Source organism: Hemiscyllium ocellatum, chromosome 1 (assembly GCF_020745735.1).
Source record: "Hemiscyllium ocellatum isolate sHemOce1 chromosome 1, sHemOce1.pat.X.cur, whole genome shotgun sequence".
NCBI classification, from domain to species: domain Eukaryota; kingdom Metazoa; phylum Chordata; class Chondrichthyes; order Orectolobiformes; family Hemiscylliidae; genus Hemiscyllium; species Hemiscyllium ocellatum.
Genome location: NC_083401.1, coordinates 107,579,347 through 107,606,318, shown reverse-complemented (window position 1 = coordinate 107,606,318; position 26,972 = coordinate 107,579,347). Strand labels below are relative to the sequence as shown.

The 26,972-nt window shown below is 39.7% G+C and overlaps 1 protein-coding gene across 2 annotated transcripts in view; it reads right to left on the bottom strand.

The window, feature by feature from the left end:
* Nucleotides 1–26,972, bottom strand: part of LOC132819622 (RELT-like protein 1) — a 75,761-nt gene that overhangs the window by 8,470 nt on the left and 40,319 nt on the right. For both annotated transcript variants that reach the window (XM_060831215.1, XM_060831209.1), the window contains exons 4-6: nt 26,445–26,490; nt 7,472–7,711; nt 638–782 (exon numbers count right to left, since the gene is read on the bottom strand). In XM_060831215.1, coding sequence (XP_060687198.1) covers nt 638–782; nt 7,472–7,711; nt 26,445–26,490 — 431 coding nt within the window. The remainder of the gene's footprint in view (nt 1–637; nt 783–7,471; nt 7,712–26,444; nt 26,491–26,972) is intronic.

The window sequence follows — 26,972 nt, the reverse complement described above, 5'->3', positions numbered from 1 at the left end:
AAGCTGGAGGGAATTAGAGAAAGGAGCAACACCATGAAAAGATTTGCAACCAACTTTAACATCAAGTAGCTTGATAGGAGCCAGTGTAAGTCAGTGAGCACATGGTTGCTATGTGAATACGACCTAAGGCAAGTTAAGGAAAGGAGTGCTGAACTTTGAATGACCTTAAATTTATAGAGACCGCAATTCACTAGAGCATCAGAATTTCAAACTTAAGATGTAATAAAGACACAAATAAGAGTTTCTGCAGCTGAAACAGGGGCAGAATAGGTGGTTCCTTAAAAGTTGGAAATAAAACTGATGACTGACAACCGAAAAGCGCAAAATTTACATGAAACTCAGGAATGGTTCTATTTTCTTATTGGGCAGGAAACAATTGTCGGGTAAAAAATGAGGTCTGCAGATGCTGGAGATCACAGCTGAAAATGTGTTGCTGGTTAAAGCACAGCAGGTTAGGCAGCATCCAAGGAATAGGAAATTCGACGTTTCAGGCATAAGCCCTTCATCAGGAATGAAGGGCTTATGCCCGAAACGTCGAATTTCCTATTCCTTGGATGCTGCCTAACCTGCTGTGCTTTAACCAGCAACACATTTTCAGCAGGAAACAATTGTGTCTTCAGTGAATTGTTTCACTCACCTCTTTTGCATCCAATTTTCCTGGTGGGTTTGGAATTTCTTGGTTGTCTGTATTTGCCTCATTACACATATCATCTGGAGGTTCAGCAATCAACACCTTTTGATGATTAGAATGAGATTTAGGATCAACATGTGTAACACGAAACCTAGGAGGACAAACCAGTGAGAATAGGTCATCTACACAAGCATTATACAAATAATGCTGGATTAATATTTACACCTTAGTTCATCTCTCTTTCCACCAAGACATTAATTGCTCAATATACATAACTCTCTCAAAAGAAAACTCACACTTAGTTCACTGTTCCACTCTTGATATAGTGCCTCCTGAAGATGAGAGTTTAAACAACTAAAATTCAGAACTTGTCACAACAGAGAACTCTCACGTTGTAACAGTGCTCAGCTTACTGGTATAGAAATGTATTTTAAGATGATAAGAGATAGAAACAGGCCACCACCCCCCACCCATCCCCACCCCCAACAACTCACTTCAGCCATGATCTCAGTGAATACTGATCTTAGATAATAAGACCATAAGAAATAGGAACAGCAATTGGTTATTTCACCCCTCAAATCTGCTCCACTATTCAATAGGTCATGGCTAATCTTTTGTGAGGTATCTTTTCGAAGACCTTCTGGAAATCAAAATACAGCACATCTCCTCTATCCACACTGGTTCAAATTTCTTCAAAAACCTCTTTAAAAAAAGTCAGATACAATTTCCCTTTCACGGAGCCATGCGGACTCTGCTTGATTGGACTATTATTTTCCAAATATCCTTCATTCCAAATCTAAGAATTGATTCCAACATTTTTCTGACAATAAACGGGAGACTAAATTGGCCTGTAGTTACCCTGCCCACAGTTAACTTCTGTATCAACACCATTTTCCTGCACTATCTCAGAATCCCTCATTTAGAGCTAAATATAGAAATCTGTCAAGCTCTGCCTTGAACATATTCAATGGCTTAGCCTCCACAGCTCTCTGAGGCTAAGAATTTCAAAGATAAACTACTCAGATTAAAGAGATTGTTCCTAGTCGGTCATAAATACCTTTCCCTTGTCATAGACTTGCCTCCAGGAGAAAATTCCTTCCTGCATCTACTCTGGTCAAGTCCTAAAAGAATTTTGCACATTCGAACAAGATCACCTCTCAATCTTCCAAATGCCAGAGAATAAAGGCCCAGTATATTTAAGATTTCCTCATAGGATAATCCTTCCATCCTAGTTTGGTAAACATGTATTCAATTTCCTCCATGGCAAGTCTCTCTTTCCTGATACAAGCATACACAACACTCCAAATGTCATAATCAGTGGATATCTGGATTGCCAACAAATGTTCAATATGTATTGCATGTAAGGCTACTTAATACGGGAAGAACTCACGGCATTGGTGTAGGATTAGGAGTTGGGATAAAGGGAACATCAGCAGGATGGCAATCTGAAACTAGTGCAGTACCACAGGGGAACTAGAATTATTTACAAAATACATTAATGACTTGGATGAGGCAAATGAATGTACTATCATCAAGTTTGAAAATGCAACAAAAATAGGTGGGAAGGCAAATAGTGAGGATAGGAGAAAGCGAGGACTGCAGATGCTGGAGATCAGAGCTGAAAATGTGTTGCTGGAAAAGCGCAGCAGGTCAGGCAGCATCCAAGGAGCAGGAGAATCGACGTTTTGGGCAAAAGCCCGCTGCTCAAATAGTGAGGATAACAGAGTCCACACAGGGATATCGACAGGTGAGGCAAAGCACTGGCAGATTGCATGAAATGCAAAGTAATGCATTTTTGCAGGAAGAGAAGATTATTATTTAAATAGAGAAAGACTGTAGAAAGCTGTAGCCCAGAGAGACTTTGGGATCCTTATGCAGGAATCACAAGAATCATCCAAATTCAGTGGGCAATAGGAAAGATAAATGAACCATTAGCCTTTATTTCAAAGGGAATGAGGTACAATCGGTTCTGCTATAATGCAGTAGTTCCGTTCTCATGCAATCCCTTGTTACAAGAGAATCGCATAATAGCGGCACCATTTAAATTAATGGGGCTGGAATTGTGTGTTAACCAATAAAACTTCACACTTTAGAAACAGTGTCTCCAATTTGTCAATCATGCTATAGCAAATGTGCATTAACGATACATGCATTACAACAGAACAACCTGTATATAAAAAAAGATTTAGCTAAAACTACACAAGGTACTTAATCAGATCACAGCTGAAATGCTGTGAACAGTTTTGGGTCCCTTATCTATTGGAGGCAGAGAGATTCTCTAACTTGATTCCTGGCTGGAGTGTCAATAACAAGGGCAGATACTTAGGTCAGAGACGGGGAACAAGCTCTCTACCCAGAGGGTGGTTCACCTTTGAATTTCTTAGCCTCAGAGAGCTGTTTATACTTAAGTTGTTAAGTATATTCAAGGGAGAGCTTGATAGATTTCAAGATTTTAACAAGGCATTCAGGGATAGTGCAGGAAAATGGTGTATGTTCTCAGAAAAGATAGAATAAAACAGAACATTAAAGCAATACAGGCCCTTCGGCCCTCGACGTTACGCTGACCTGTGGAACCAATCTGAAGCCTATCTATCTTACACTATTTCACTTCCATCCATATGTTTATCCAGTGACCATTTAAATGCCCTTAAAGTTGGCAAGTCTACTACTGTTGCAGGCAATGTATTCCAGGCCCCTACTACTGAGTAAAGAAACCAATCTCTGACATCTGTCCAATATCTATTACTCTTCAATTTATAGTTATGTCCCCTCATGCTAGCATCACCATCGGTGGAAAAAGACTCTCACTGTCCACCCTATTTAACTCTCTGATTATCTTATATGTCTATATTAAGTCACCTCTCAACCTTCTTCTGTCCAACAAAACCAGCCTCAAGTCCCTCAGCCTTTCCTCATCAGACCTACCCTCCCACCAGGCAACATCCTAGTTAGTCCCCTTTGAACCCTGTCCAAAGCTTTCACATCCTTCCTATGTGACCAGAACGGTACACAATACGCCAAGTGCAGTTGCACCAGAGTTTTGTACAGCTGCAGCATGACCTCATGGCTTCGAAGCTCAATCCCTCTACTGTATGACTTCTTAAAAACCCTTTCAACTTGAGTGGCAACTTTCAGGGATCTATGTACATGGACACAGATCTCTTTCTGCTCTTCTACACTACCAAGAATCTTATCATTAACCCTGTACTCTTTATTCCTGTTACTCCTTCCAAAGTGAATCACCTCACACTTTTCTGCACTAAACTCCATTTGCCATCTCTCAGCCCAGCTCTACAGCTTATCTATGTCCCTCTCTAACATGCAACATCCTTCAGCATTATCCATAATTCCACCAACCTGAGTGCCATCTGCAAATTTACTAACATATCCTTCTACGCTCTCATCTAGGTCAATTATAAAAGTGACAAACAGCAATGGCCCCAAATCAGATCCCTGCAGTCCACCACTAGTAGCTGAAATCCAGGATGAACATTTCTCATCAACTCTGTCTTCTTTCAGCCAGCCAATTTCTGATCCAAACTGTTAAATCACCTCAATCCAGTACCTTCGTATTTTTTACAAAAGCCTACTGTGGGGAACCTTGTCACATGCCTCACTGAAATCCATACTCACCACATGAACTGCTTCACCCTCATTCACCTGTTTGGTCACTAACTCAAAAGAAGTCAGTAAGGTTTGTGAGGCACAACCTACCCTTCACAAAACCACGTTGACTATCCCTAATCAACTTATTCCTCTCAAGATGATTTATAACCTTTTCCAACAATTGCAGACAACGAAGAAGGTCACCATAGATTACAACAGGATCTTGATCAGATGGGCCAATGGGCTGAGAAGTAGCAGATAGAGTTTAATCCAGATAAATGTGAGGTGCTGCATTTTGGGAAAGCAAATCTTAGCAGGACTTATACACTTAATGGTAAGGTCCTAGGGAGTGTTGCTGAATAAAGAGACCTTGGAGTATAGGTTCATTGCTCCTTGAAAATGGAGTTGCAGGTAGATAGGATAGTGTATGCTTTCCTTTATTGATCAGAATATTGAGTACAGGAGTTGGGAGATCATGTCCTGTACAGCCGCAACATTGGTTAGGCCAGTTTTGGAATATTGTGCGCGATCTGGTCTCCTTCCTGTCGGAAAGGTGTTGTGAAACTTGAAAGGGTTCAGAAAAGATTTACAAGGATGTTGCCAGGGTTGGAGGATTTGAGCTATGGGGAGAGGTTGACTAGGCTAGGGTTGTTTTCCCTGAAGCGTCAAAGGCTGAGGCACCCCTTATAGAGGTTTATAAAATCACGAGAGACACAGATAGGGTAAATAGACAAAATCTTTTCCCTGGGTTCAGGGAGTCCAGAACTAGAGGGAATAGGTTTAGGGTGAGGGGGGAAAGATATAAAAGAGACCTAAGAGGCAGCTTTTTCACGCAGAGGGTGGTACATGTATGGAATGAGTTGCCAAAGGAAGTGGTTGAGGCTGGTACATTTAAAAGGCATTTGGATGGGTAAATGAACTGGAAGGGTTTGGAGGGATATGGGCTGGGTGCTGGCAGTTGGGACTAGACTGGGTTGGGATAACTCGTCAGCATGGACGAGTTGGACCGAAGGGTCTGTTTCCATGCTGTACGTCTCTATGACTCTATAACTGAAGTAAGGCTCACTGGCCTATAATTACCAGTGTTGTCTCTACTCTCCATCTTGAACAAGGGGGCAACATTTGCCATTCTCCAGTCTTCTGGTACTATTCCTGTAGACAACGACAACATAAAGATCAAAGCCAAAGGCTCTGCAATCTCCTCCATGGCTTCCCAAAGAATCCTAGGATAAATCCCATCCAGCCCAGGGGACTTACCTATTTTCACACTATCCAGGATTATTAACACCTCCTCCTTGTGAACCACAATCATATCTAGCCTGTATCACAGTATTCACCTCGACAACATTTCCTTTTTCCGGTGTGAATACTGCCGAAAAATATTCATTTAGCGCTTCCCCTGTCTCCTCGAACTCCACGCACAATTTCCCACTACTATCCTTGATTGGCCCTAATCTTTCTCTAGTGGGTTATTATTCCTGCTTTTGGAGTAGAGTGGGCTTATACCCATTGGTGGATTAGAAGAACGAGAGGTGATTTGTTTGAAACACATCATGTTTTTACAGATCCTGACAGGGTAGGTGCAGAAAGGTTCTGTCTTCTTGTGAGAAAGTCTAGGACCAAAAGGCATAACCTTAGAGGAAGGGGTGGCCCTTTTCAGACAGAGGAGGAAATCTTTCTCAAGATACTGAATCTGTAGAAGGACTCACAAACATAAAATATTAACTCTGTTTTTCTCTCAATAGATACTACTAAATCTGCTGAAATTCTCCAGCATTTTCTATAGTTGTTTTACTTATTATCCAATCCACCATGCTCTGTACTACAAAACACACAATACCTCCTTTGACGAAAGGCCTATCCTGCCTCCTACTACTCATTAGTAACATGCTAAATATTTGGATTGCCATGTAAACTGCCAATTTATGAAGCATGATGTGTTATTTCAACAATAGCTTTATGAATTAGAGAATGCTTGGGTGTTATAAATTCAATGCTGCAATCAAATCCTTTCAAATTTAACAATGAGAGAGAAACGTGTATTTATATTGGAAGCAGTACAACAAAAGTTCACAAGATTGGTCCCTGGGATGAGAGGATTGTCTATGATAAGAGGTGGAGTAAGTTGGGTCTATTCTCTTGAGGTTAAGAATGAGACATTTATACATGCAAAATTATTAAGGGGCTGGACAGGATAGACACAGGGCAGGTGCCTCTAGTTTGGGGAGTCTTGAACAAAATGACACATTTTCCTTCAAACATGGATCCCAGAACTGAACACAATACTCCAGCTCAGGAATAACCAATCTGCATAAAGGTTTAGCAGAGCTTCCTTGCTTCTGTACTTCATGACTCTGCTTAGCAAGGCCAAGTCCCCATTAGTCATGTTTTAAAGCAGCCTTAATCAGCCTCTCCTGCTGCCTTTTCAGATTTGTGTACCCCCCCTTTAACATTGTAGTACAAAATTATTCCTACAAAATTTCTCCATAATCCTCACTGTTAATTATCATGTTCTATTTTAGCACCTTGCAACTCTTGTTCATTACTTATGCACATCATATCTAATACCATTTGGATTATTTTAATACTCATACCTCTTTAAATTGTATAAATTACTCTGATTATTTATACTTTCTTAATTTTGACGGCCTTCTGTTTAAAACACTTTGTACCTCCTTCACTGCCCATTCACTTTGTTTAGCAAGCACGCTATTTAGCAGTAAAAACTGAAAGAACTGTGTATGCTGTAAATCAAAAACAGAAGTTGCTGTAAAAGCTGAACAGTTCTGGCAGCATCTATAAAGGGAAATCATTGTTAATATTTCTGGTCTGGTGACCCTCTCAAAATGTGAGGAACGGTCACCAGACCAAAATGTTAATTTTGAATTCCCTTCACAGATGCTGCCAGACCTGCTGAGTTATTTCGGTAACTTCTGTTTTTGTATTCCATTCAGTAGATTCAGCTTTCACCCAGTTCTTAACATTCTCCAGTTAGTTTCCACATATAAAATATTGAAGTAGATTTCCAACAGTGTGATGACATTCTATTAACTTCTTTACAGCATTAAAATGAGGTAAGGCTGAAAGTGTTTAACTATTAAACCAAAAGCATAAATTGCAAACAGAAAGCTTTAGAACTCAAACTGGTTATCTACCAGCCGATTGTTTGCTTACACAGGACAAATGAAATGCAAACCATTCATCATAATTTTAGTTTTCCACAATTCATTTTACCTTCCCACAGCAAATACTGTGACCTCTCCAGCTCGACTCTTTCTGAAGTCCTTTGACCGCTTCGATTTTCGACGGCTGCAACGTGAGCACGTACTTTTCCCTGCAATTCCACCAACAGTATGCAGATGATGTTCATGTGCAGAGTGATTTGTTAGGCTTCCAGCTGGTGATACAGGGCTGGTAGGACTGTCAGGAGTAACAGGGCTGGGAGGACCATTGGGACTGCTGGGGCTTGTAGGGCTTGACATAGAAAAACAATCGAATGAAATTAATGCTCAATGGATAAGACTGAAAATATTCATAATACTATGAATCTATTAGCATCTATTAGCTTCAATAATTAACTTTAACAATTCATTTTCTAACTATTTCAAATGCATTTAAATAACATCTTTGGAAATAATACGCTTTGTGAATTAAACAATTCTGTCAGATACAGACTTCCAACTTTAGAACTTAAGTTCAAAACTAACTCGAGTAATGGAAATAAATTGTCCTTGGTTTTCCAATTACATAAACCCTATAAGAAAATCGGTTTAGTTTTTTTTAACATATATATACTTTGAAGATATATCCTTCAAAACAAAAGTAGCCACTAGGACAACATGAATGACTACTGAGGAAATGAACAGTGTGGTCAGGTATTCCCTTATGAAATTTGGGATGAATATTGTTTGGACAGAGTAAAGTTGACTAGCAGAGGTTCTGTGGCACAAAGGTAACATTCCTTTGTTATGGACTAGGCCAGATCACTCAAAACATTCTTAAGCAGGCAGCCCAGACCATTACTTTGCAATTTTTTTCAGTAAGTGTACAATGAAAATTACCCTAAGTTAGCTAGGTTGACTTCCAGGTTTTAAAACAGAAAAATGTATTCACAAAATTACACAATGAAATGCAAAGAACAGAGAACCCCTAAAGAACTCAGTCTATTCAAACTAGACTTAATTATTCTGTTCCGAATATACACAACTGTTCCAATAAGCAAACACGATTTTAAAAAAAATAAAAAAAGAGAACAAATGCTTATAGGTTGAAGTTAGAAGGGCAGAAAGAGAGAGAGAACTTTTGCAGCCTTTTCACAGATCACTGTTGAACTCCTAACTGGTTCTGGATTGAACTGCTCAGCTAGAGAGCTGACCACTCCCTTTTCATCATACAGGTCACTTCTAAAACATGACCACTTTGGCCTGAAGTCTCACCTGTTCACATATAAACAAAAAGGCTTCAATACCCTTTAATCTCTGTACCAAACCAGTCTAATCGGAACTGGAAGCTGTTTACGACCCCTCTGAAAAAAACCAAGGACACTGTCTCCTTGAGAAAAGGAACAGCTTTTAGAAAAAAAAGGGACCAGCTTTGTGACACTTTGCCTTTGTCTCAGAAGTTTTTGGTTTGACTCCCACTTATGACTGAGGAAGGTGTGTTTATAATGTGCCTAAACAGGTCAATTATGAACCTGTTTCTTTCAATCATCTTTCAATATGCCTAACTGCAGGTGGTAAGAACAGGACTCTCCTTGTTAGCCATGCTGCAGAAGGGAACAACAAATATTTTGCTGGCATAAATCTGAAACAACACAAATGACAATAAAAGGAGAGTCAATGGTCCCCAGAGACTCTTTTGGACAGAGCATGTGGGGAAAAATAGCAAACGTCAGAGAGAACCTACAACTTCCTCATTGTAAAACCATAAGAAATAGAAACAGCCCATTCAGCCCACAGTCTGGTCCACTCCTGATGAGATCCAGACTGATCCTTAACTCAACTGTCCTGCCCTTTCCACATAATCAGTGAGGGAATTGCGGGTTAAGTATTCAGCCTTAAATATACTAAGTGATCCAGCCTCAAGAGGTCTCTATGCTAAAGGATTCGACACATTGGCGATTGATCGCTGTCTCTCTCTTAAATGTGCATCCGCTTATTTTGAGATTGTGTCCTCTGGTCCGAAACTCTCCCCCAAGGGGAAAACAACTTTCTTGCATCTACCCAGTCAAGCCTTGTAAGCATCTTGTATGTTTCAATAAATGAGCACCAATCCTGTGTACACACTCGCCTCATAACACAGTCTCTCCATATTTGGTAACAGCATATACCAGATCTGCATACTCAGAATACTGAAAATTCCATCTCCTATCTTCTCAAACAAAAAAGTACTCTTCAAACCAATGTCATGAATTATCAGTAAATTCAATTTCTGTCGGGGACCAAGGAGGAAATGTGAATCTGTTGAAAGAGACGCTTTGAACTGTCAGCTATGCTAGTTCCAAGTGCTTTATACAATTATGTTACAGTTAATCTCTGAATTATTTTCATATTTGAACCCTCCAGCTCCATGTTAATATGGTAATCTTGGAAAAATACTGTTCTTTGACCCATCACTTATCCAATTATACACTGAGGTGAATATCAGCATTTGCTATATTAAAAGTATTTTCTGCTTACTTGGTTACATTTCTTAATGAGAAATTCATGCATTAATTTTTAAAGTTGAATTTTTAATGGCTCATTCAGTTGGGTGTTACATATAACTAGGAATTACTATTTCTAGCACTCATCCCCACCACAACAGAAATACCGCAACACCACTGCCAGAAGTAGGAGCAGTATAACTGATATATCCTTTAATATCTTTATTAAAGAGTTTGCTTGAAAATCTGATGGCTAAATAGATTGTTTGCCCAGAGAAACAATCATGCCCAGTGTAGGCATCCAGCAGTTTGAGCTGCCTAGTTCACATACTTCACTAAGATGCCACCATAGCATTTCCACTAGTCAGATGCCTCTCTTGGAGGTTCAGTAAAATCTATTGGTTTAGTTTGAAAGGTAGCCAAAGACATGCTAGAGAATAAATTCCACAGACGTTTTCTACAAACATTTATTTTTGAGTTTGTTAAATCAGAAACTGCACGCAAGCTCAAACATTTGCAGATAAAGAGAGACAAGGGAGACAGTGAAACAGAAGGAAACAAAAACAATGGAAGACAAAGCTGAATTTCCAGAAGCTAAAGAATACTAAATATGGGTACAAATTTTCCAATGTCCAGGGGAACAAAATCTGGATTTGGGTGTTGCACACTGGGACATAAAGATACAAAGATTCTAAGGCCTTAATCTAATTAGTCGGGGGTGTTCAGTTGCATGGAGAATTAGAAAGTCAAAGGTAAGGAAGAAGGAAGGAAGCAGGTTCGTGATGGGGCTAATTGTTACTGGAAAATAGAAGAAAGGGACAAAATGGGTGAATGTCATAATGTACCAAGGAACCATAAAAGTGCATGGAGACTCAATAACAGAACAAATTTAGAAGACTTTGTATCTTAACGCGACATGATAATTTTTATCTCTCTATTCACTTCCTCTTAAATGGTGCTATTGTATTCTAGTCTTCACATTCAGCTCTGTATAAAAAAAACTTGCATCCGACATCTCCTGTAAACCTTCCCCCCCCCACTTTTACCATTCAATTAGATCATCACTGATTATCAACCTCAGTATCATTTTCTTGCACTATCTCCATACTCTTTGATGCCATTCAGGGAGACAGTAGGGATGGAAAAGATGGTGGGATAGCACGGTTGATAAGAGATGAAATGAGAGTTGTGAGAGACAACTGAGGTTTGGACGAAGCAGACTTCATTTGGACAGAGGTTAAAACAAACAAGAGAAGACGACATTTATAAAAGCAGTATACAGAATTCCAAATAATAGCTACTCTGTAGGAAAGGCTACAAATTAACCAATAATAGGAGCGCATAAAAAGAACAGGACAATAATTATGGGTGACTGTAATCTTAATGTTGATTGGATTAATCAAATTGGAAAGGGTAGCTACAACAACAAATTCATAGACTTCTTTCGGTATAATATAGTATAACTCTATTAAAGCACTTGGAACTAGCATAACTGACAGTTCAAAGTGGATCATTGAGAGCATTACATCATGGAGCCAACCTCTGGATCCGATAATGGATAATGAGATAGGTTTAAAAAATGACCTCAGATTAAATGGTCACCTAGGAAGTAATGATCATAACGTGACAGACTTAAATATTCAGTTCAAGAGGGAGAAACCTGGATTGGAAACAGCTGAGTTTATCTTAAATAAAGGGAATTACAATGAAATGAGGATGAGGTTAACTGAAGTGAAATAGGCAGATTGATTAACAGGAATGACAGTTCGCAAGCAGTGGCAAATATTTAAGGGGGATAATTCAGGATTCTTAAAAATCTGTCCCAGTAAAAAGAAAAGTTTCTAAGAGAGGGATAAACCAACCATGGCTAACCAAGGAAGTTAAGGAGAGTCTTAAGTTGAAAGGAAAAGCATCCAAGAAGGCAAAAGCCAGTGATAGTCCCAAAGTAATGGATAAATTCAGAACTAAGCAAGAAACACTAAAAAGATAACAAAGATAGAAAATAAACTATGAGAGCAAACTACCAAGAAACACAAAAACTGACAAGAAGGCCTTTTATTAAATAAATAAAAATGAAGAGTGGGGTGAAAGTTAACATATGCCCCTTAGAAAATGAATCTGGGGAGATAGTTATGGGGAAGTTAAACAGAGTTTTGCATCAGTCTTTATGGTGGAAGATACTTTAAACTTCCCATTAGTACTAAAGAATACAGGGATGGAATTAAGTACCATCACCACCACTAAAGTAGTAGTATTAGAATAACCAATGGGGGTAAAGGCAAATAAGTCCCCTGGTCCTGATGGCTTGCATCCTAGGATCCTAAAAGGGATAATTAAAAAGAGAAAGTGCATGCATTGGTTTCAATATTCCAAAAATTCTTAGACTCTGGGGAAATACTGGAAAACTGCTAATGTGACGGCAGTTCTCAAAAAGGGCCAGAGGCAAAAAAAACACAATTATAAGCTGATTACCTTAACAACTACTGTTGAAAAAGTACTACAAACAATTATTAAGGAAGTAACATTTCATTGGTGGAAGTTCAGAGAACTAGTAGGGAGGATCCCTGGTATAAAGCAATTGCTTATGAGCAAAGGCTAAATTCTACTCAAAGATATACAGCACAAAAACAGACCCTTTGGTCCAACTTGTCCATATTGACCATTTGACTCCTATCCCTCTAAACACTTGCTAATATATACCTCTCCAAATGCCATTTAAATGTTGTAATTGTACCAGCCTCCACCACTTCCTCTGCAGACAAACAGGAGACTGGAAGAACCGCCAGGCAGCATCAAGAGGTGGAGAAGTTAATTCTTCGAGTGTAACCCTTCTTCAGGACTTGACTCCACAACATTCTCTGGCAGCTCATTCTATACACTCACCACTGTGAAAACATTTCCCCTTAGGTCCCTTTTAAATCTTTCTCATCTCATCTTAAACTCTAGTTTTGGATTCCTCTACCTGTGGAAAAATACCTTGGCTGTTCACCCTATCCACACTCATGAATTTATAAACTGTGCTCTTTGCCTCTGGCCCTTCTGTAAGGTGACCCCTCAGATTCTCCAAGGAAAACAGCCTCTCTGTACACCTCAAACTCTCCAGTTCTGGCAACACCCTTGTAGATCTTTTCTGAACCTTTCAAGTTTAACAACATCTCTCCTACACCAGGGAGACCAGAATTGAATGCAGCATTCCAAAAGTGGAGTAATTATGTCCTAGACAGCCACAACAGGACCTGCCAACTCTTACCCTCAATGCTCTGACCAATAAAGGCTAGTGTGCCAAATGCTTTCTTCACTACTCTCTCTATCTACGATGTTGCTTTCAAGGAACTATGAACTTGTACTCCAAGATCTTTGTTCACTAGCACTCCCCAGGACATTACCATTAAGTGTCTAAGTCCTGCCCTGATTTGTCCCACCAAAATGCAGCATCTCATAATGAAATTAAACTCCATCTGCTGCTCCTCAGCCCATTTGCTCATCTGATCAAAATCCCCTTATACTCTGAGAAAAAATCTTCTTCATTGTCCACTATATCTTCAATTTTGGTGTCATCTGCAAACTTACTAACCATACCTCCAAATCATTTACATAAATTATGAAAAGCAGAAGACCAGTCAGATCCTTGCATACACTGCTTGTCACAGACCTCCAGCCTGAAAAGCAACCCTCTACCACCATCCCTCTGAATTCTACGTTTGAGTTAATTTTCTCTGTATTCTCCCTATATTCCATGTGATCTAACCAATCTTGTTAGCCACTCTACCATGAGGAACCTTGTCAAATGGCTTACTGAAGTCCATATAGATCACGTCCACCACTCCACCCTTATCAATAATCTTCGTAACCTCTTCAAAAAACTCAATCAACTTAGTGAGACATGATTTCCCACACACAAAGCCATGTTGACTATCCCTAATCAGTATTTGCCTTTCCAAACACATGTAAATCCAACGTACTCATTGGAGTTCAGAAGAACAAGAGATGATCTAATTGAAACATATCAGATTCTTATGAGGCTTGACAGGATAAATGCTGAAAGGATTCCTCATGATAGAGTTTAGGATCAGAGGGCACAGTCTCAGAGTAAAGAGGCGTCAATTTAAAATTGAGAAGGAGGAATTCCTTCTCTCAGAGGGTTCTCTCTCTTTGGAACTCCTTGCCACAGAGAACTATGGTGCAGAATTCTTGTGAATGTTTAAGGCTAAAATAGATACATTCTTCATTACAAGGGGAATCAAGGTTTATAGGGAAGAGCAGGAAAGTGGATGTGAGGAATGTCAGATCAACCATGATTCTCTTGAATGGTGGTGCATGCCCAAGAGGCCAAATAGCCTGTTCCTATTTCTAATGACCCTATTTCTAGTGGACCTTTGCATGTGCACAGTGCTGTAATTGCCCAGCCAAGTTTCTTGATGCCCTGATTTACACTGGACAACACTTTGCACGAAGGTCTTCAATCCTAACCTCAAGATTGAAGATTTAGATTCGATTTGCAGGGATTAGCAACATACTCTTCATGGGAATGCTATACTGGTTAACACGTCATCTAATTCAAGAGACTAACCAACACAACTGAATGAACCAATACAACAAATCTCCTAAATCAGCTCCCCCCAACTTGACCGCCCAATACAGTCATCCATTCACCACCATGTTCATTCATTAAAAGACTTGATTTCGTCAGAACCACTACATAAACCATTACTTACAAATTTGGCACATTGGTCAACTACAAAGAAAACATTTCAAATTGTTCTTTTACAAGATAGCCATCTACAACCATCACTAGAGGGCGACAAAACACCTAAATTTACAAACATACATTTTCTTTCCATTTCTTCTGCATGGGAAATCAAACGATAAATTACAGGTTTTAATAGATTTTATTTCTCTCCAAATATCCTGCAAGCAGTCTTGATTAAACAATCAAATTAATACTGTGGTTAGACAAACTTGCACACAGAACTAGGTCAATTATTATTAGTATAGATACAGAGTGACAACAGTGATAGCAGGAACTTGGTGGAGTGAAAGATAGATTTTCAAAACCAATTCAAAAAGGTCTGAAGCTGCAGAACCCAAGAATATTAAGCCTCGGTACCAAGGTGAAGTATTACAAAATATTATATTCAGCTTCTTTATGATTAGTTATTTCAAAGATTCTTGTTTCACTTAAATAAATAATTAGTCTTTGGTGATTTCACTGAGGCATTAGCAGAAAAATAAAACCAATTTAAGACATTAAAACAGAACCAACCCAAACTCATGATTATTTAAAATATCACCTTTTTCTTAGATTTCTAAAGTAGAATGAAGGGACAGCTGCAAACATCCTACAATCCATCCACCAGATCAGAAGGAAGCACTCACAACAGAGGTGAGAGCAGTTTGATTCATTTGGGAAGATGCGTCAGGACAGTGCAATGTAAACGGTGGATATGAAACTGGATGACAGAGTTCATAGTCTGAAGTTACTGAGCTCAATGTGTAGTCCTGAAGGATGTGAAAGTACTGAAGTGGAAAAGGAGGTGTCGTTCATCCAGCTGATGTTGGAATTTGCTGTTATACTGCAGCAGGACTAGGACAGCAACATAAGCACAAGAGTAAAATGGTGTAATGAAATGGTAAGTGACCAGAAGATTGGGGTCATTCTTATTGGGGAGCAGTGTTCTGCGAAGCATTCATACAGTGTACATATAGTCTAGTCAGCAAAGAGGAGACCACATTGTGAGCAGCAAACACAGTTTGTAGACAAGACTGAAAGAAGTACAAGTAAATTTCTACTTCACCTGGAAGGTGTAGTTGTGGACAGTGAGGAGACAGGAGATAATAGGGCAAGCATAGCAAATTCTGTGATGGCATGGAAAGGTATCTTGGGAGCTGAAGAGATGTTGAAAGTGACAAAGGAGTGGACTAGGGTATGATGGGGGAATGCTCCATATGGAATGTTGAGAGTGGGAGTGAAGCGTAAGGCATGTTCAGTGGTGGCATGCTGCTTGAAGTGGCGGTTATGGCAACAGATGATCCTTTGAACATGGAGACTACTGGGGTAGATAGTGAGGGCAAGGAGAACCCTGTCATTATTGTAGGAGAGGGGATGAAGTGAAGGCAGAAGAGCAAGAAATGGGTAAGACATGCTGAGTACCCTGGCATTCTTGGTAAGGAGACATCCTTGGCTGAGGTTAAAAAAAGGAAAATATCATAGTGGAAGGCAGGGTCTGACTAACGGCATGCTCTCTCCATGAACCAAATGCCCATTTTCATGTGTTTACTCTCAGCAGAACTGACTGGTTTGCTGCTATTAACACATGCCCTTCAGCTACATTTTTTCTCTGCTGCCATTAGCAGCCCCTTTAATTTCTGTTCTGAGACACTGTTACCATCTATTGCATGTTTTTCCCCCACCTTTGACTGCAACATAAAACCCAACACTTTTCCAATCACCTTGTATTTCAAGTAAAGAAATGCAAATTGGGATTTCAAAATAACAAAGGAAAACATTAGTAGACTGATTATCAAAACTGAAGACCACAGATGAAAATGGCAGTAGCAGAATGAACCCAAAGTTGGTCAAAGAACAGAAAATAAAAATCAGCGCTTTACAGGATGACTGTTCATTTGGATGGGAGTCAGGCATACAGTATTAAATCTTGGGGATTTCCACTAAGACCATTGGTGTTTTTGATATAATATTAGTGAAGTCGACATGGGGAATTGAGGCACAATTTCAAAATCTAAAGAGGACACAAAGCCAAGAACTGCAAAGAACAATGAAGATGATACCAGGAGGCTCCAACAAGACAGAGACAAGACAATATAACAAAGAGCTTCAACTCAGCAAACTGGTGTGATACATTTGATAGGAGAATGAGAAAATAATAAATGGTACACTTCTAAAGGATGTGAAAAACAGAGAGCATGCAAGCATAGATTATTGAAGGTTAAACATATGATAATAAAACATAGTGAGCATGGGATTTGGGGCTTTAGTTAGAATATATTATAGTGTGTATTAAATATAAAATACAGTGAAAACTGTATACTGTCTCTGTACATTGGCGTCATTCACATTAACTTAGAATAAATTTTTTTCAAAGATAATTAAGAGATTCCAGCTTTTCCTTCTCCACTGCTACAGCATTGCGCCACCAGATTCCCAGCCCACACCATGCCGCTGAAAGTGTTCCACTCTGGGCTTCCCAGCCCACCATTAGGGGCTTAGAGCATTATTGAAAGGGTGTCAGATTATTCCTTGGTGAGATAAATTAAGTTTGCAGAATTCCAAAGCACCATTGATCAGTCAAATCTTCCAATTAAGGCAACCTCCCTTTACTGGTAAAAACAATTGAAGCAGGGTGCAAAGAAATTTGAAAATTCTTAGAAATTGACCCCAGAAGTAAAGATGCAAGTCAAAGTCATATTGGGTGTGGCAATTTTTGGTGGACAAGCAGCAGGAAGTTAATCAAGAACACATTTTGTATTCTAATAAACTGTAAATTTAGGCTATTAAGCTGCAGAAAAACTACTCACATGCAACTATTTTTGTATTTAGGCAAAAGGAAAATCTATCAACCTTTTGGACAGCTCCAACTGAAGAAAAAATATAAATCTTCTAAAAGGTTCTATTTTTCTTACAAACATCCTCTACATTAATTATTCATTTAACTAAGTGTACAGGCTGGAAACACATACAAGGAACAAAAGTAGGCCATTCAGCCCTTCGAGCTTGCTCTGTTGTTCAATAAGGTCACAGCTCATCTGATTTTACCCTTGGTATTCCTGTATATCCCTGATCAAATATTTTCATCCCCTTGATAATCAAGAATCTAAGATTCTGCAACTCTCATAATCCTCCTGAGTGCACTTTATTTTTATTCCCCACCACACTCTCCAGTCTTACATCCATGCTCCCTTGTTTTTAAACTATGATCCTTAGTTCTGGATTCTCCCACAAGAGGAAACATCCTTTCCACATCCACCAATGTCAAGTCCCTCAGAACCTTATATGCTTCAATTAAGTCATCTCGGACTCTTCATCATGGTTCTTTTCTATTCTGGTGCCTTACTCCGCTTTTTCATAGTTATACCTATATCACTTATATGGACCACAACAATAGATCTGCACCATCACACAGCAACTCTAGTCCAGTGCAGATACCTGGAATCCTAGCACCAGGCAAACAACATAGCACCTTGACTCATGCTCTTTGCTGCAATGTCCTCCTCAGGCTGTGTTAATACCATCTGATATCCAAGTGATTGGCTAAGTGTAACAAGGCTAGGCTGACAGCGATTCAACTGTATTTAAAGTGCTCATAATAATTACAGCTGATTGGAATTAGTGTTTACTGTTGATCGGAAATTCTAACTCCAGCATTTTAAGTTTCTGTTTAGTAAAACTGCAATCTCTGTTCACAGCTTGTGGTATAGTGAGCGCTATCCCTGTGTCTGAGACAGGATCACCGATTTCAGGTCTCACTCTTGGACTTGATGAACAAGGAAAGTGTGTTTATATTGTGGCCAAACAGGTATCGACTTGAAATCTTAACAGCTTGAGCACAACGTGGTTAGAGCTGAAAATGTGTTGGTGGAAAAGCGCAGCAGGTCAGGCAGCATCCAAGGAGCAGGAAGGAACCACAAGATGGTTAGCCATGTGATGGAAATAAATTGGAAGATTTACCATCACTACCCACAGATCCAGGCTACAACATGCCGCAGAAGTTTAGACAAACGGAGGGGGTCTTAGTTGAGTTGTTGAATGGTCTTGTGATCACTCTGGTGCCAACAGCAAGAGTTAGGTCTCCTTTCCAGTAAGGGTAGATATGGGACCTCGTTATAACCATGGTAGAGATTATGGCCTTCAAGCAGAACATTCAAGAATGTCATGCCATATGGTCATTATCATCGCACAACCATCTTCCCTGGTTATGTCAGTGGGCTATGAATATACCACTGAAGAAGTCATATTGGAATTATCAACTTTGTTTCTCTCCTTTTAAATACTGCTTGACATGCTGTGTTTTTTCACTGCTACTTTGTATTTCAGATCTCCAGCATTTTGATAATGGCAATTTGCCATTTTGATAATTCAATCAACTAATTTTCACAACCAGTACAACTGATGAAATAGCAAGGATTGATTGACATCACACCCCTCCTCTCAGTTGTAACATATTACCATCTTCAATGTTGGCAGGACCCAGGTCTCATTAGTTCAAGTTAGATTCTTTACAATAATCCAGAGGCATGGGCCAGTATCCTGATAACATAGGTTCAAAAACTGCCATGATAGCTCGTGAAGTTAAAAGTAATTTATACAATCTGAAATTGAAAATTAATCTTCATAATAACGACCATGAAATGAACATTATTTGTCATAAAAACACATCTGACTACTGTCCTCTGTGGAAGGAAATCTGTTATTTTTCCCTTGTGAAGGTGAGTGGGATTCAATTATCCTTTGAAGTGGCCTGAACAACCTGTACAATCTTGCCACTGAAACACTCACCAGAACCAATCGAGAGCAATTAGGATGGGTAACTGGCCTTGCTATTAGTGGTCACATCCCATTAAAGAATAAAAATAAACCTACCTTTTGCAAAAAGTGTGTTGCAGAGTGAGAATTTAAAGTCAACTAATTAGGAGTATTGTAAATCAAAATGAATAAAATACCCACTCAGCTTAATTTGAGGATGCAGTAAAATCAAATTCCAAAAGGTAAAAATATGGGGTGAATTTTTACTGTGTTTGAAAGCATGATCTCACATTCTGCATTTTTATTTCTTTCCCATTGTCAGCATTTCTGCAATTTCTCTGAATCATATCTGATTAGTTCCAAGAATGCAAGGACTACACTCTGATAAATATGCAAAGCTGCAATTCATCATTCTCCCAATTAACACTGCAGTGGTAATCTAAAATATGGAAACTGAGCCTAGAGACAAACTAATTTCACAACTTGATTTATTAATGACATCATGTTGTCTGTAATTTTAATTACCGAACTATTCTTCGGGTATTTGTCAACCGTTAGCAGTTGATGCAGAAGCTCATGGATGGAAGTAGATGAACCCAAGTAATTTCAGCCTCAACAGGTTGCATTTATTGAGATTTTGAAGGTAACTAAACACCCAAGTCCTTTACTGAAAAGTGGACATTGAGATTTTTGACAAGCTAATGAGAAAAGGAGGCAAAACCTTTACTCAACATTTATAAACCACAAATGGGGCATAAAATGTGTGTCAAATGCTACACCTTAGGGAAGGATATAAAATTTTAAGAGTTGGTACAGTTAGACTTGAGAACATTCCCAAGAATGAGTATACAAAAACAGAAATTGCCAGAGAAACGCAGCAGGTCTGGCAGCATCTGTGGTGAGAAGACTCAGAGTTTACGCTTCAAGACCCCTCTTCAAAACTGAGACAAGGAACTTCAGTTATGAGGGAAAGTGGAGCCTTGGCCCACAGGCATTATTACTCTTTTACTTTTTTAAAAAGAAAAGTTCTCATCTCTGCAAAGACTTGTCTTGTTTGCACTGTGTTGGCACATGTGCATATGGGATTAAAGGGATATTTTCCAATTTTGGATCTCATCTTAGATGTTAATCAGTACTTGCAACTTTTTTAAGAGTCAAGTTTTGTTTCATGGCTCAAAATAATTAATTTTTTTTTAAAAAGTCATCTGCGGACATGTCTCATTCTGGATAGTAGTACTAAAGAGAAGCAATTTGCCATTTTGATAATTCAATCAACTAATTTTCACAACCAGTACAACTGATGAAATAGCAAGGATTGATTGACATCACACTCCTCCTCTCAGTTGTAACATATTACCATCTTCAATGTTGGCAGGACCCAGGTCTCATTAGTTTAAGTTAGAACATAGAACAGTACAGCATAGAACAAGCCCTTCAGCCCACAATGTTGTGCTGACCATTGATCCTCATGTACGCACCCTCAAATTTCTGTGACCATATGCATGTCCAGCAGTCTCTTAAGTGTCCCCAATGACCTTGCTTCCACAACTGCTGCTGGTAATGCATTCCATGGTCTCACAACTCTCGGTGTAAAGAACCCAACATCCCCACTATACTTTCCTCCAACCAGCTTAAACTATGACCCCTCGTGTTCGCCATTTCTGCCCTGTGAAATAGTCTCTGGCTATCGACTCTATCTATGCCTCTCATTATCTTGTATACCTCAATTAGGACCCCTCTCCTCCTCCTTTTCTCCAATGAAAAAAGTCCAAGCTCAGTCAACCTCTCTTCATAAGATAAACCCTCCAGTCTAGGCAGCATCCTGTTAAACCTCCTCTGAACCCTCTCCAAAGTATCCACATCTTTCCTATAATAGGGCGACCAGAACTGGACACAGTATTCCAAGTGCAGTCTAACCAAAGTTTTAGAGAACTGCAACAAGGTCTCACGACTCAAACTCAATCCTCCTGTTAATGAAAGCCAAAACACCATATGCTTCCTTAACAACCCTGTCCACTTGGGTGGCCATTTTAAGGGATCTATGTACCTGCATATCAAGATCCGTCTGTTCCTCCACACTGCCAAGAATCCTATCCTTAATCCTGTACTCAGCTTTCAAATTCGACCTTCCAAAATGCATCACCTCACATTTATCCAGGTTGAACTCCATCTGCCACCTCTCAGCCCATCTCTGCATCCTGTCAATGTCCCACTGCAGCCTACAACAGCCCTCTATACTGTCAACGACACCTCCAACCTTTGTGTCGTCTGCAAACTTGCTGACCCATCCAAGTCATTAATAAAAATTACAAACAGTAGAGGCCCAAGGACAGAACCCTGTGGAACACCACTCACCACTGACTTCCAGGCAGAATATTTTCCTTCTACTACCACTCACTGTCTTCTGTTGGCCAGCCAATTCTGTATCCAGACAGCTAAGTTCCCCTGTATCTCATTCCTCCTGACCTTCTGAATGAGCTTACCGTGGGGAACCTTATCAAATGCCTTACTGAATTCCATATACAGAACATCCACAGCTCGACCCTCATCAACTTTTCTGGTCACACCCTCAAAGAACTCGATAAGGTTTGCAAGGCATGACCTGCCCCTCACAAAGCCGTGTTGACTGCATTTAATCAAGCCATGCTCTTCCAGATGGTCAGAAATCCTACCCCTCAGAATCCTTTCTAATACCTTGCAGACGACAGACGTAAGACTTACTGGTCTGTAATTGTCGGGGATTTCCCTATTTCCTTTCTTGAAGAGAAGAATTACATTTGCCTCTCTCCAGTCCTCAGGTACGACTCCAGTGAGGAGCGAGGTTGCAAAGATCTTCGCAAGTGACGGAGCAATTGCATTTCTCGTTTCCCAAAGCAGCCGAGGACAAATCTGGTCCAGGCTGGCGACTGGTCAATCTTAATGTTTGACAAAATTTTCAGCACATCAGCTTCCTCTATCTCTATCCATTCCAGCATGCACACCTGCTCTTCAAAGGTTTCATTCACTACAAAGTTTATTTCTTTTGTAAAGACAGAAGCAAAAAACTCATTTAGAGCTTCCCCTACTTCCTCAGACTCCACACACAAGTTCCCTATGCTATCCCTGATCGGCCCTACTCTTTCTTTGACCATTCTCTTATTCCTCACACAAGTGTGTTCTCCCTAATTCATTCTGCCAAGCCTTTCTCGTGCCCTCTCCTGGCTCTCCTCAGACCATTTTTGAGCTCCTTCCTCGCCTGCCTGTAATCCTCTAGAGCGGAGCTTGACCCTAGCTTCCTCCACATTATGAAAGCTACCTTCTTCCTTTTGGCGAGAAGTCCACCGCTCTCATCATCCATGGTTCCTTTATCTTACCCCTTCTTGTCTGTCTCAGAGGGACATATTTATTCATCACTCTCAACAACTGTTCCTTAAACAGTCTCCACATGACTATCGTGCCTTTATCATGGAAAAATTGCTCCCAGTCCACGCTTCCTAACTCATGTCCAATCGCATCATAGTTTCCTCTTTCCAAATCAAATATTAAAGTTTGGCCAAAGAGCTGAATTCCAGAGATGTGGTGAAAATGACTGTCCTTGTTACCAAAGTAGCACTTTACAGAGTCTACCATCGATCATTTGCAGTAAAATCTAAGTCAACCGGAATCAATAAATCCCTTGCTGACTAAACTATACTATTAGTTGAGAAGAAACCTCTGAGGAGGACATTGTGCAGGAAATTATTGCGGACAGAGCCCAATAACAACCATCTTCAGCTACTTCATTAAAAAAAAGGACCTTCCTCCATCATACAACGTCAGAATTTTGGATGCTCCATGATGATTGAATGGCATTCAGCCCAATTTGCGACTCCCCATAATGAAGCAGAGCATGCAGCAAAAGTGCAATAATTTTCAAACTTTTACCAAGTAGTGGTGCTGATGTTATTTGCTACTCATGATGATTTCGAACAAGGAGGGAAACTAGACATCTTTCTTCAATAGTAGTGCTGTGGTCAAATCCCTCACCATCAACATCGTGGAGATAGCATTATCTAGAAACTTGGCTGGACTAGCCAGATAAATACAATGGTCACAACATCAGGTCTAAGGGTTGACATTCTGTGGTAACTTATCACCTGACTTGCCAAACCTGCAAAGCACAAGTCATGAATGTGGTGGAACATCAAGCAAAGTTCTGCAGATGCTCGAGATCTGAATTTTAACCAAAGCACCGGAGAAACTCAGCAGGCCTGGCAGCATCCATGTGGAGAGAAACAGTTACTACCCAGTTACTGCCAGACCTGCTGAGATTCTGCAGCACTTTTTGTTTTGGTGTATGATGAGATATGCTCCACTTGCCCAAATTCACACAGCTCCAACACCATGCACAAAGCACTCCTGCAGATTGTCTTTGGTACAGGAAATGAGTGGGATATCACCTAGGTGACAACTGCTTGACACACTGGTATACTGTGTACCAACTGCTTGATACACTGCAACAATTCATCTCCCATACCCATAACAAGGGCCACAGAAACTACCTTCAAGTTCTCCTCCAAGTCTAACACCAGCCTGATATGGAAATACATTACTGTACCTTCAATACTGGGGCACAAACTACTTTGGGATACCTTCCCAACAGACTCCAGCAATTCAAGGCAACAACTCACTACCACCTTTGCAAGTGCAATTAGGAGTGGGCAATAAATAATGGCTTTTCCAATGATAAAATAAACAAACATGTGGATACAAAAGCAATTCAGATGTCAGGAAACATGAGGGGAGTGATCCACATCCCAGCTCCCTAAACTATGTTATCTACAAGGCTATCAGGAACGCCGAATATAAGCTATGCTGACTCAATTCTCCAAATAGTTCTTTACATGCTCCCTCAAAAACACCAGGAATACTTACCCTATGCTGGATTTTAGGCCATAGGTTCCTTTGCTTTGTCAACTTTTACAGATGGACTTCACTAACCCCTTTATCTAATACAGAGTCATAGTTCACAAATCCACGGAATCCAGTATGACTCCATAACCCTCATTTTCAATGCTTTCTTAAGATTCCCACTAAAACATAAAACAGACAGTTATTTGAGTCTTCCACATCAGCCAGATGTCCTGAAGCAATACAGCCACTGGAGTACTTCTGAAGTATAGTCATTGATACAGTGTGGAAAAGCAGTTAATTTGTGCACAGGAAGTTCATACAAACAGCAGAATTATTTGATTTAGCTTGATATATTTATTGTCAAGTGTATCTTGTTACAAAATAGTGAAAAGTGTTGCATAGTGTCGTCACTTTCTGGCGCCAGCTTAAAAACACAGATAAATAAACCAAAACATAGACTATAAAGGCAGAAAAAGGAAGAAATAAAGAGAGTATCCAAGTTTACAGTCCTTCTCGTTAAGTGCTCCATCATGGGCCACAGCCCTGGTAGCCAGGCATGAGTCTCCTTTGCTGTGCTGCCACTGGAATGAAAGTCACCACTATTTGGCACTCTCACACCACCGACTCTCTTGCCACTACGAGTCCTCATTGGACCTCAACAATGCAGGCACCACTAATGCTGCTGGGTACCACATCAATCCAAATGAAACTTCACTACAGTCACGAGTCTGCTTCAGGCCACATCACTGATGCAGCTGCAGCTGATGCCACCGGGTCTCATACTGGGTTCAAACTCCCAGCACCTCCATGTGTCGGTGCTGGATGCAGATGTCGCTGAGAACCAAACTCAACTCCAATGCTGCTACAAGTCCACGCTGCTAGGCCTACTCATTGCCAATGCCATCCTACAATAGAATTCTTCACCAAGAGGTAAGTAAAACAAAATAGAAGAAGAGAGAGAGAGAAAAAAAAAGAGATGAAACAAAACAAAAAGAAAAGTAGACAAGCCCTGGGCTCAGAAGCCCTACTCCACTGCCATCTTACTGCAAGTGACAATCAGATCATTTGTGTTTGTAATGCTGATGGGACAGTTACCAGGGAAAACATCCCTCTCTTCTTCAAAAGAGTGCCATTTGATCTGACACATCTATCCAAATAGGTTGTGTGGGGCTGCAGTTAATCTCTCCTCCAAAGGCACCTCTGCCTCCAACAGTACAATGTCTCCTCAGAACTACACTGCACTCAGAAAGTGGGACATGAATCTACTCCTTTCTGACTCAGGAGCAAGAACGTTACTAACTAAGCAATGGCAGGCACAAAACATGCCAATGTGATTTACTATGTTTCTGAAATCTGAAAATGCAAGTATTTACTGAAGGAACGAAGTTACAAGGTTCATTTTTAGAACCAAAGTAATTTATGTCCAAACATCAAAAGAACATGGAAGTATAATAATTATATCTGTTCTTAACAAGGAAGGTACATTATAATTATTTAAACTGTAACCGAAACTTCTCAACTGAAGCCTCTTTCCACACTCATCTGGCTTATGCCCCAGAAAAACCTAAGGCAGATACTCAACAGAAACTGGAAGGTGAATCAAAGATTCAGCAGATGGAGATTTCTTGTGCCAGTCACTTACTTCCAACAAAATATTCCCTTCAAATTTCTTCCAACCATTCCCATGGTTATAGATGCCAATTCAATGCAGTGGATGGAGTCTTAAGCAGAGCCACCTTGAGTCAGAGCTTTCCTTGTCCCAATGTTCTTTAGCTATGATGTGGCAATTGTCTATTTTCTCAGTTAACCTATTCCAACACACTTAATAAAATCCTTAAGTTACTGAGGATCTTAAATGCTTTTAGCCAGCAAAGAATTTCAGCTAAATTCTGCCAAAGAGAATATTCCACGCATTTAAGTTTGTTCTAAACTGCATTGATGAGATGTTTCGTACAATAAGATTCTTAGTCACTATTTCCTTCTCTATTGTTTATCTCCCAGGTAATTTAGTTATCTGATCAGTTCCTAGGACAAACTGTTTTGTCCTCTGAAACCTAGCTCTTAAATATAGCATCACCCAAATATAAAATTTAGGTTTGTCCCTCTAAAACTACATAAGCCAACCATCTGTGTGGACTGATGGTTTTAGCTTCCACTATTATTGTATTATTGTTGTATTATTAATAAAAAGCCTTTGAAGGCAAGCTTACCTTTCTGTATGATGGTCTAACATAGCGTGTAATGCTTCAGCATTAGCTGCAAGGGAGTAAAAACAACATTCAGTCCCAAACTGAATTATGGATATTTGAAACTTTACAATTCAAATCTAATTACTTTTGATGGCTTGCTCAAATTCATCTACATTTTCTCAGTCTAATACTACAAAATTTTATCACAAAGTTGACTTTGAAATTGAACAAAATCCTAACAAAGGAAAATTAAAACCTAGATTAAAGTATAAAAAGAGACAAGGCTACAATGGGAGCGAAAGAGTGCTCATTTTTGAAGTGGTGGTTTATTTCAAACAAGCTTGAGCGAGAAATTCAAATGTACAATACAAACAGTGACAGCATCAAGAAAAGAAACTATTTCGGGGCCACATAGTCCAAACATAGTTTGCACAAATAGAGAAGCCTTGAAATAGCAACTGTAATTATTAAATTAATTGTAATTACTGTCGTTACTGTATAAAATTGACAAGAACGCACAAACTTGGGAGGGTGACGTCAGTGAAACAG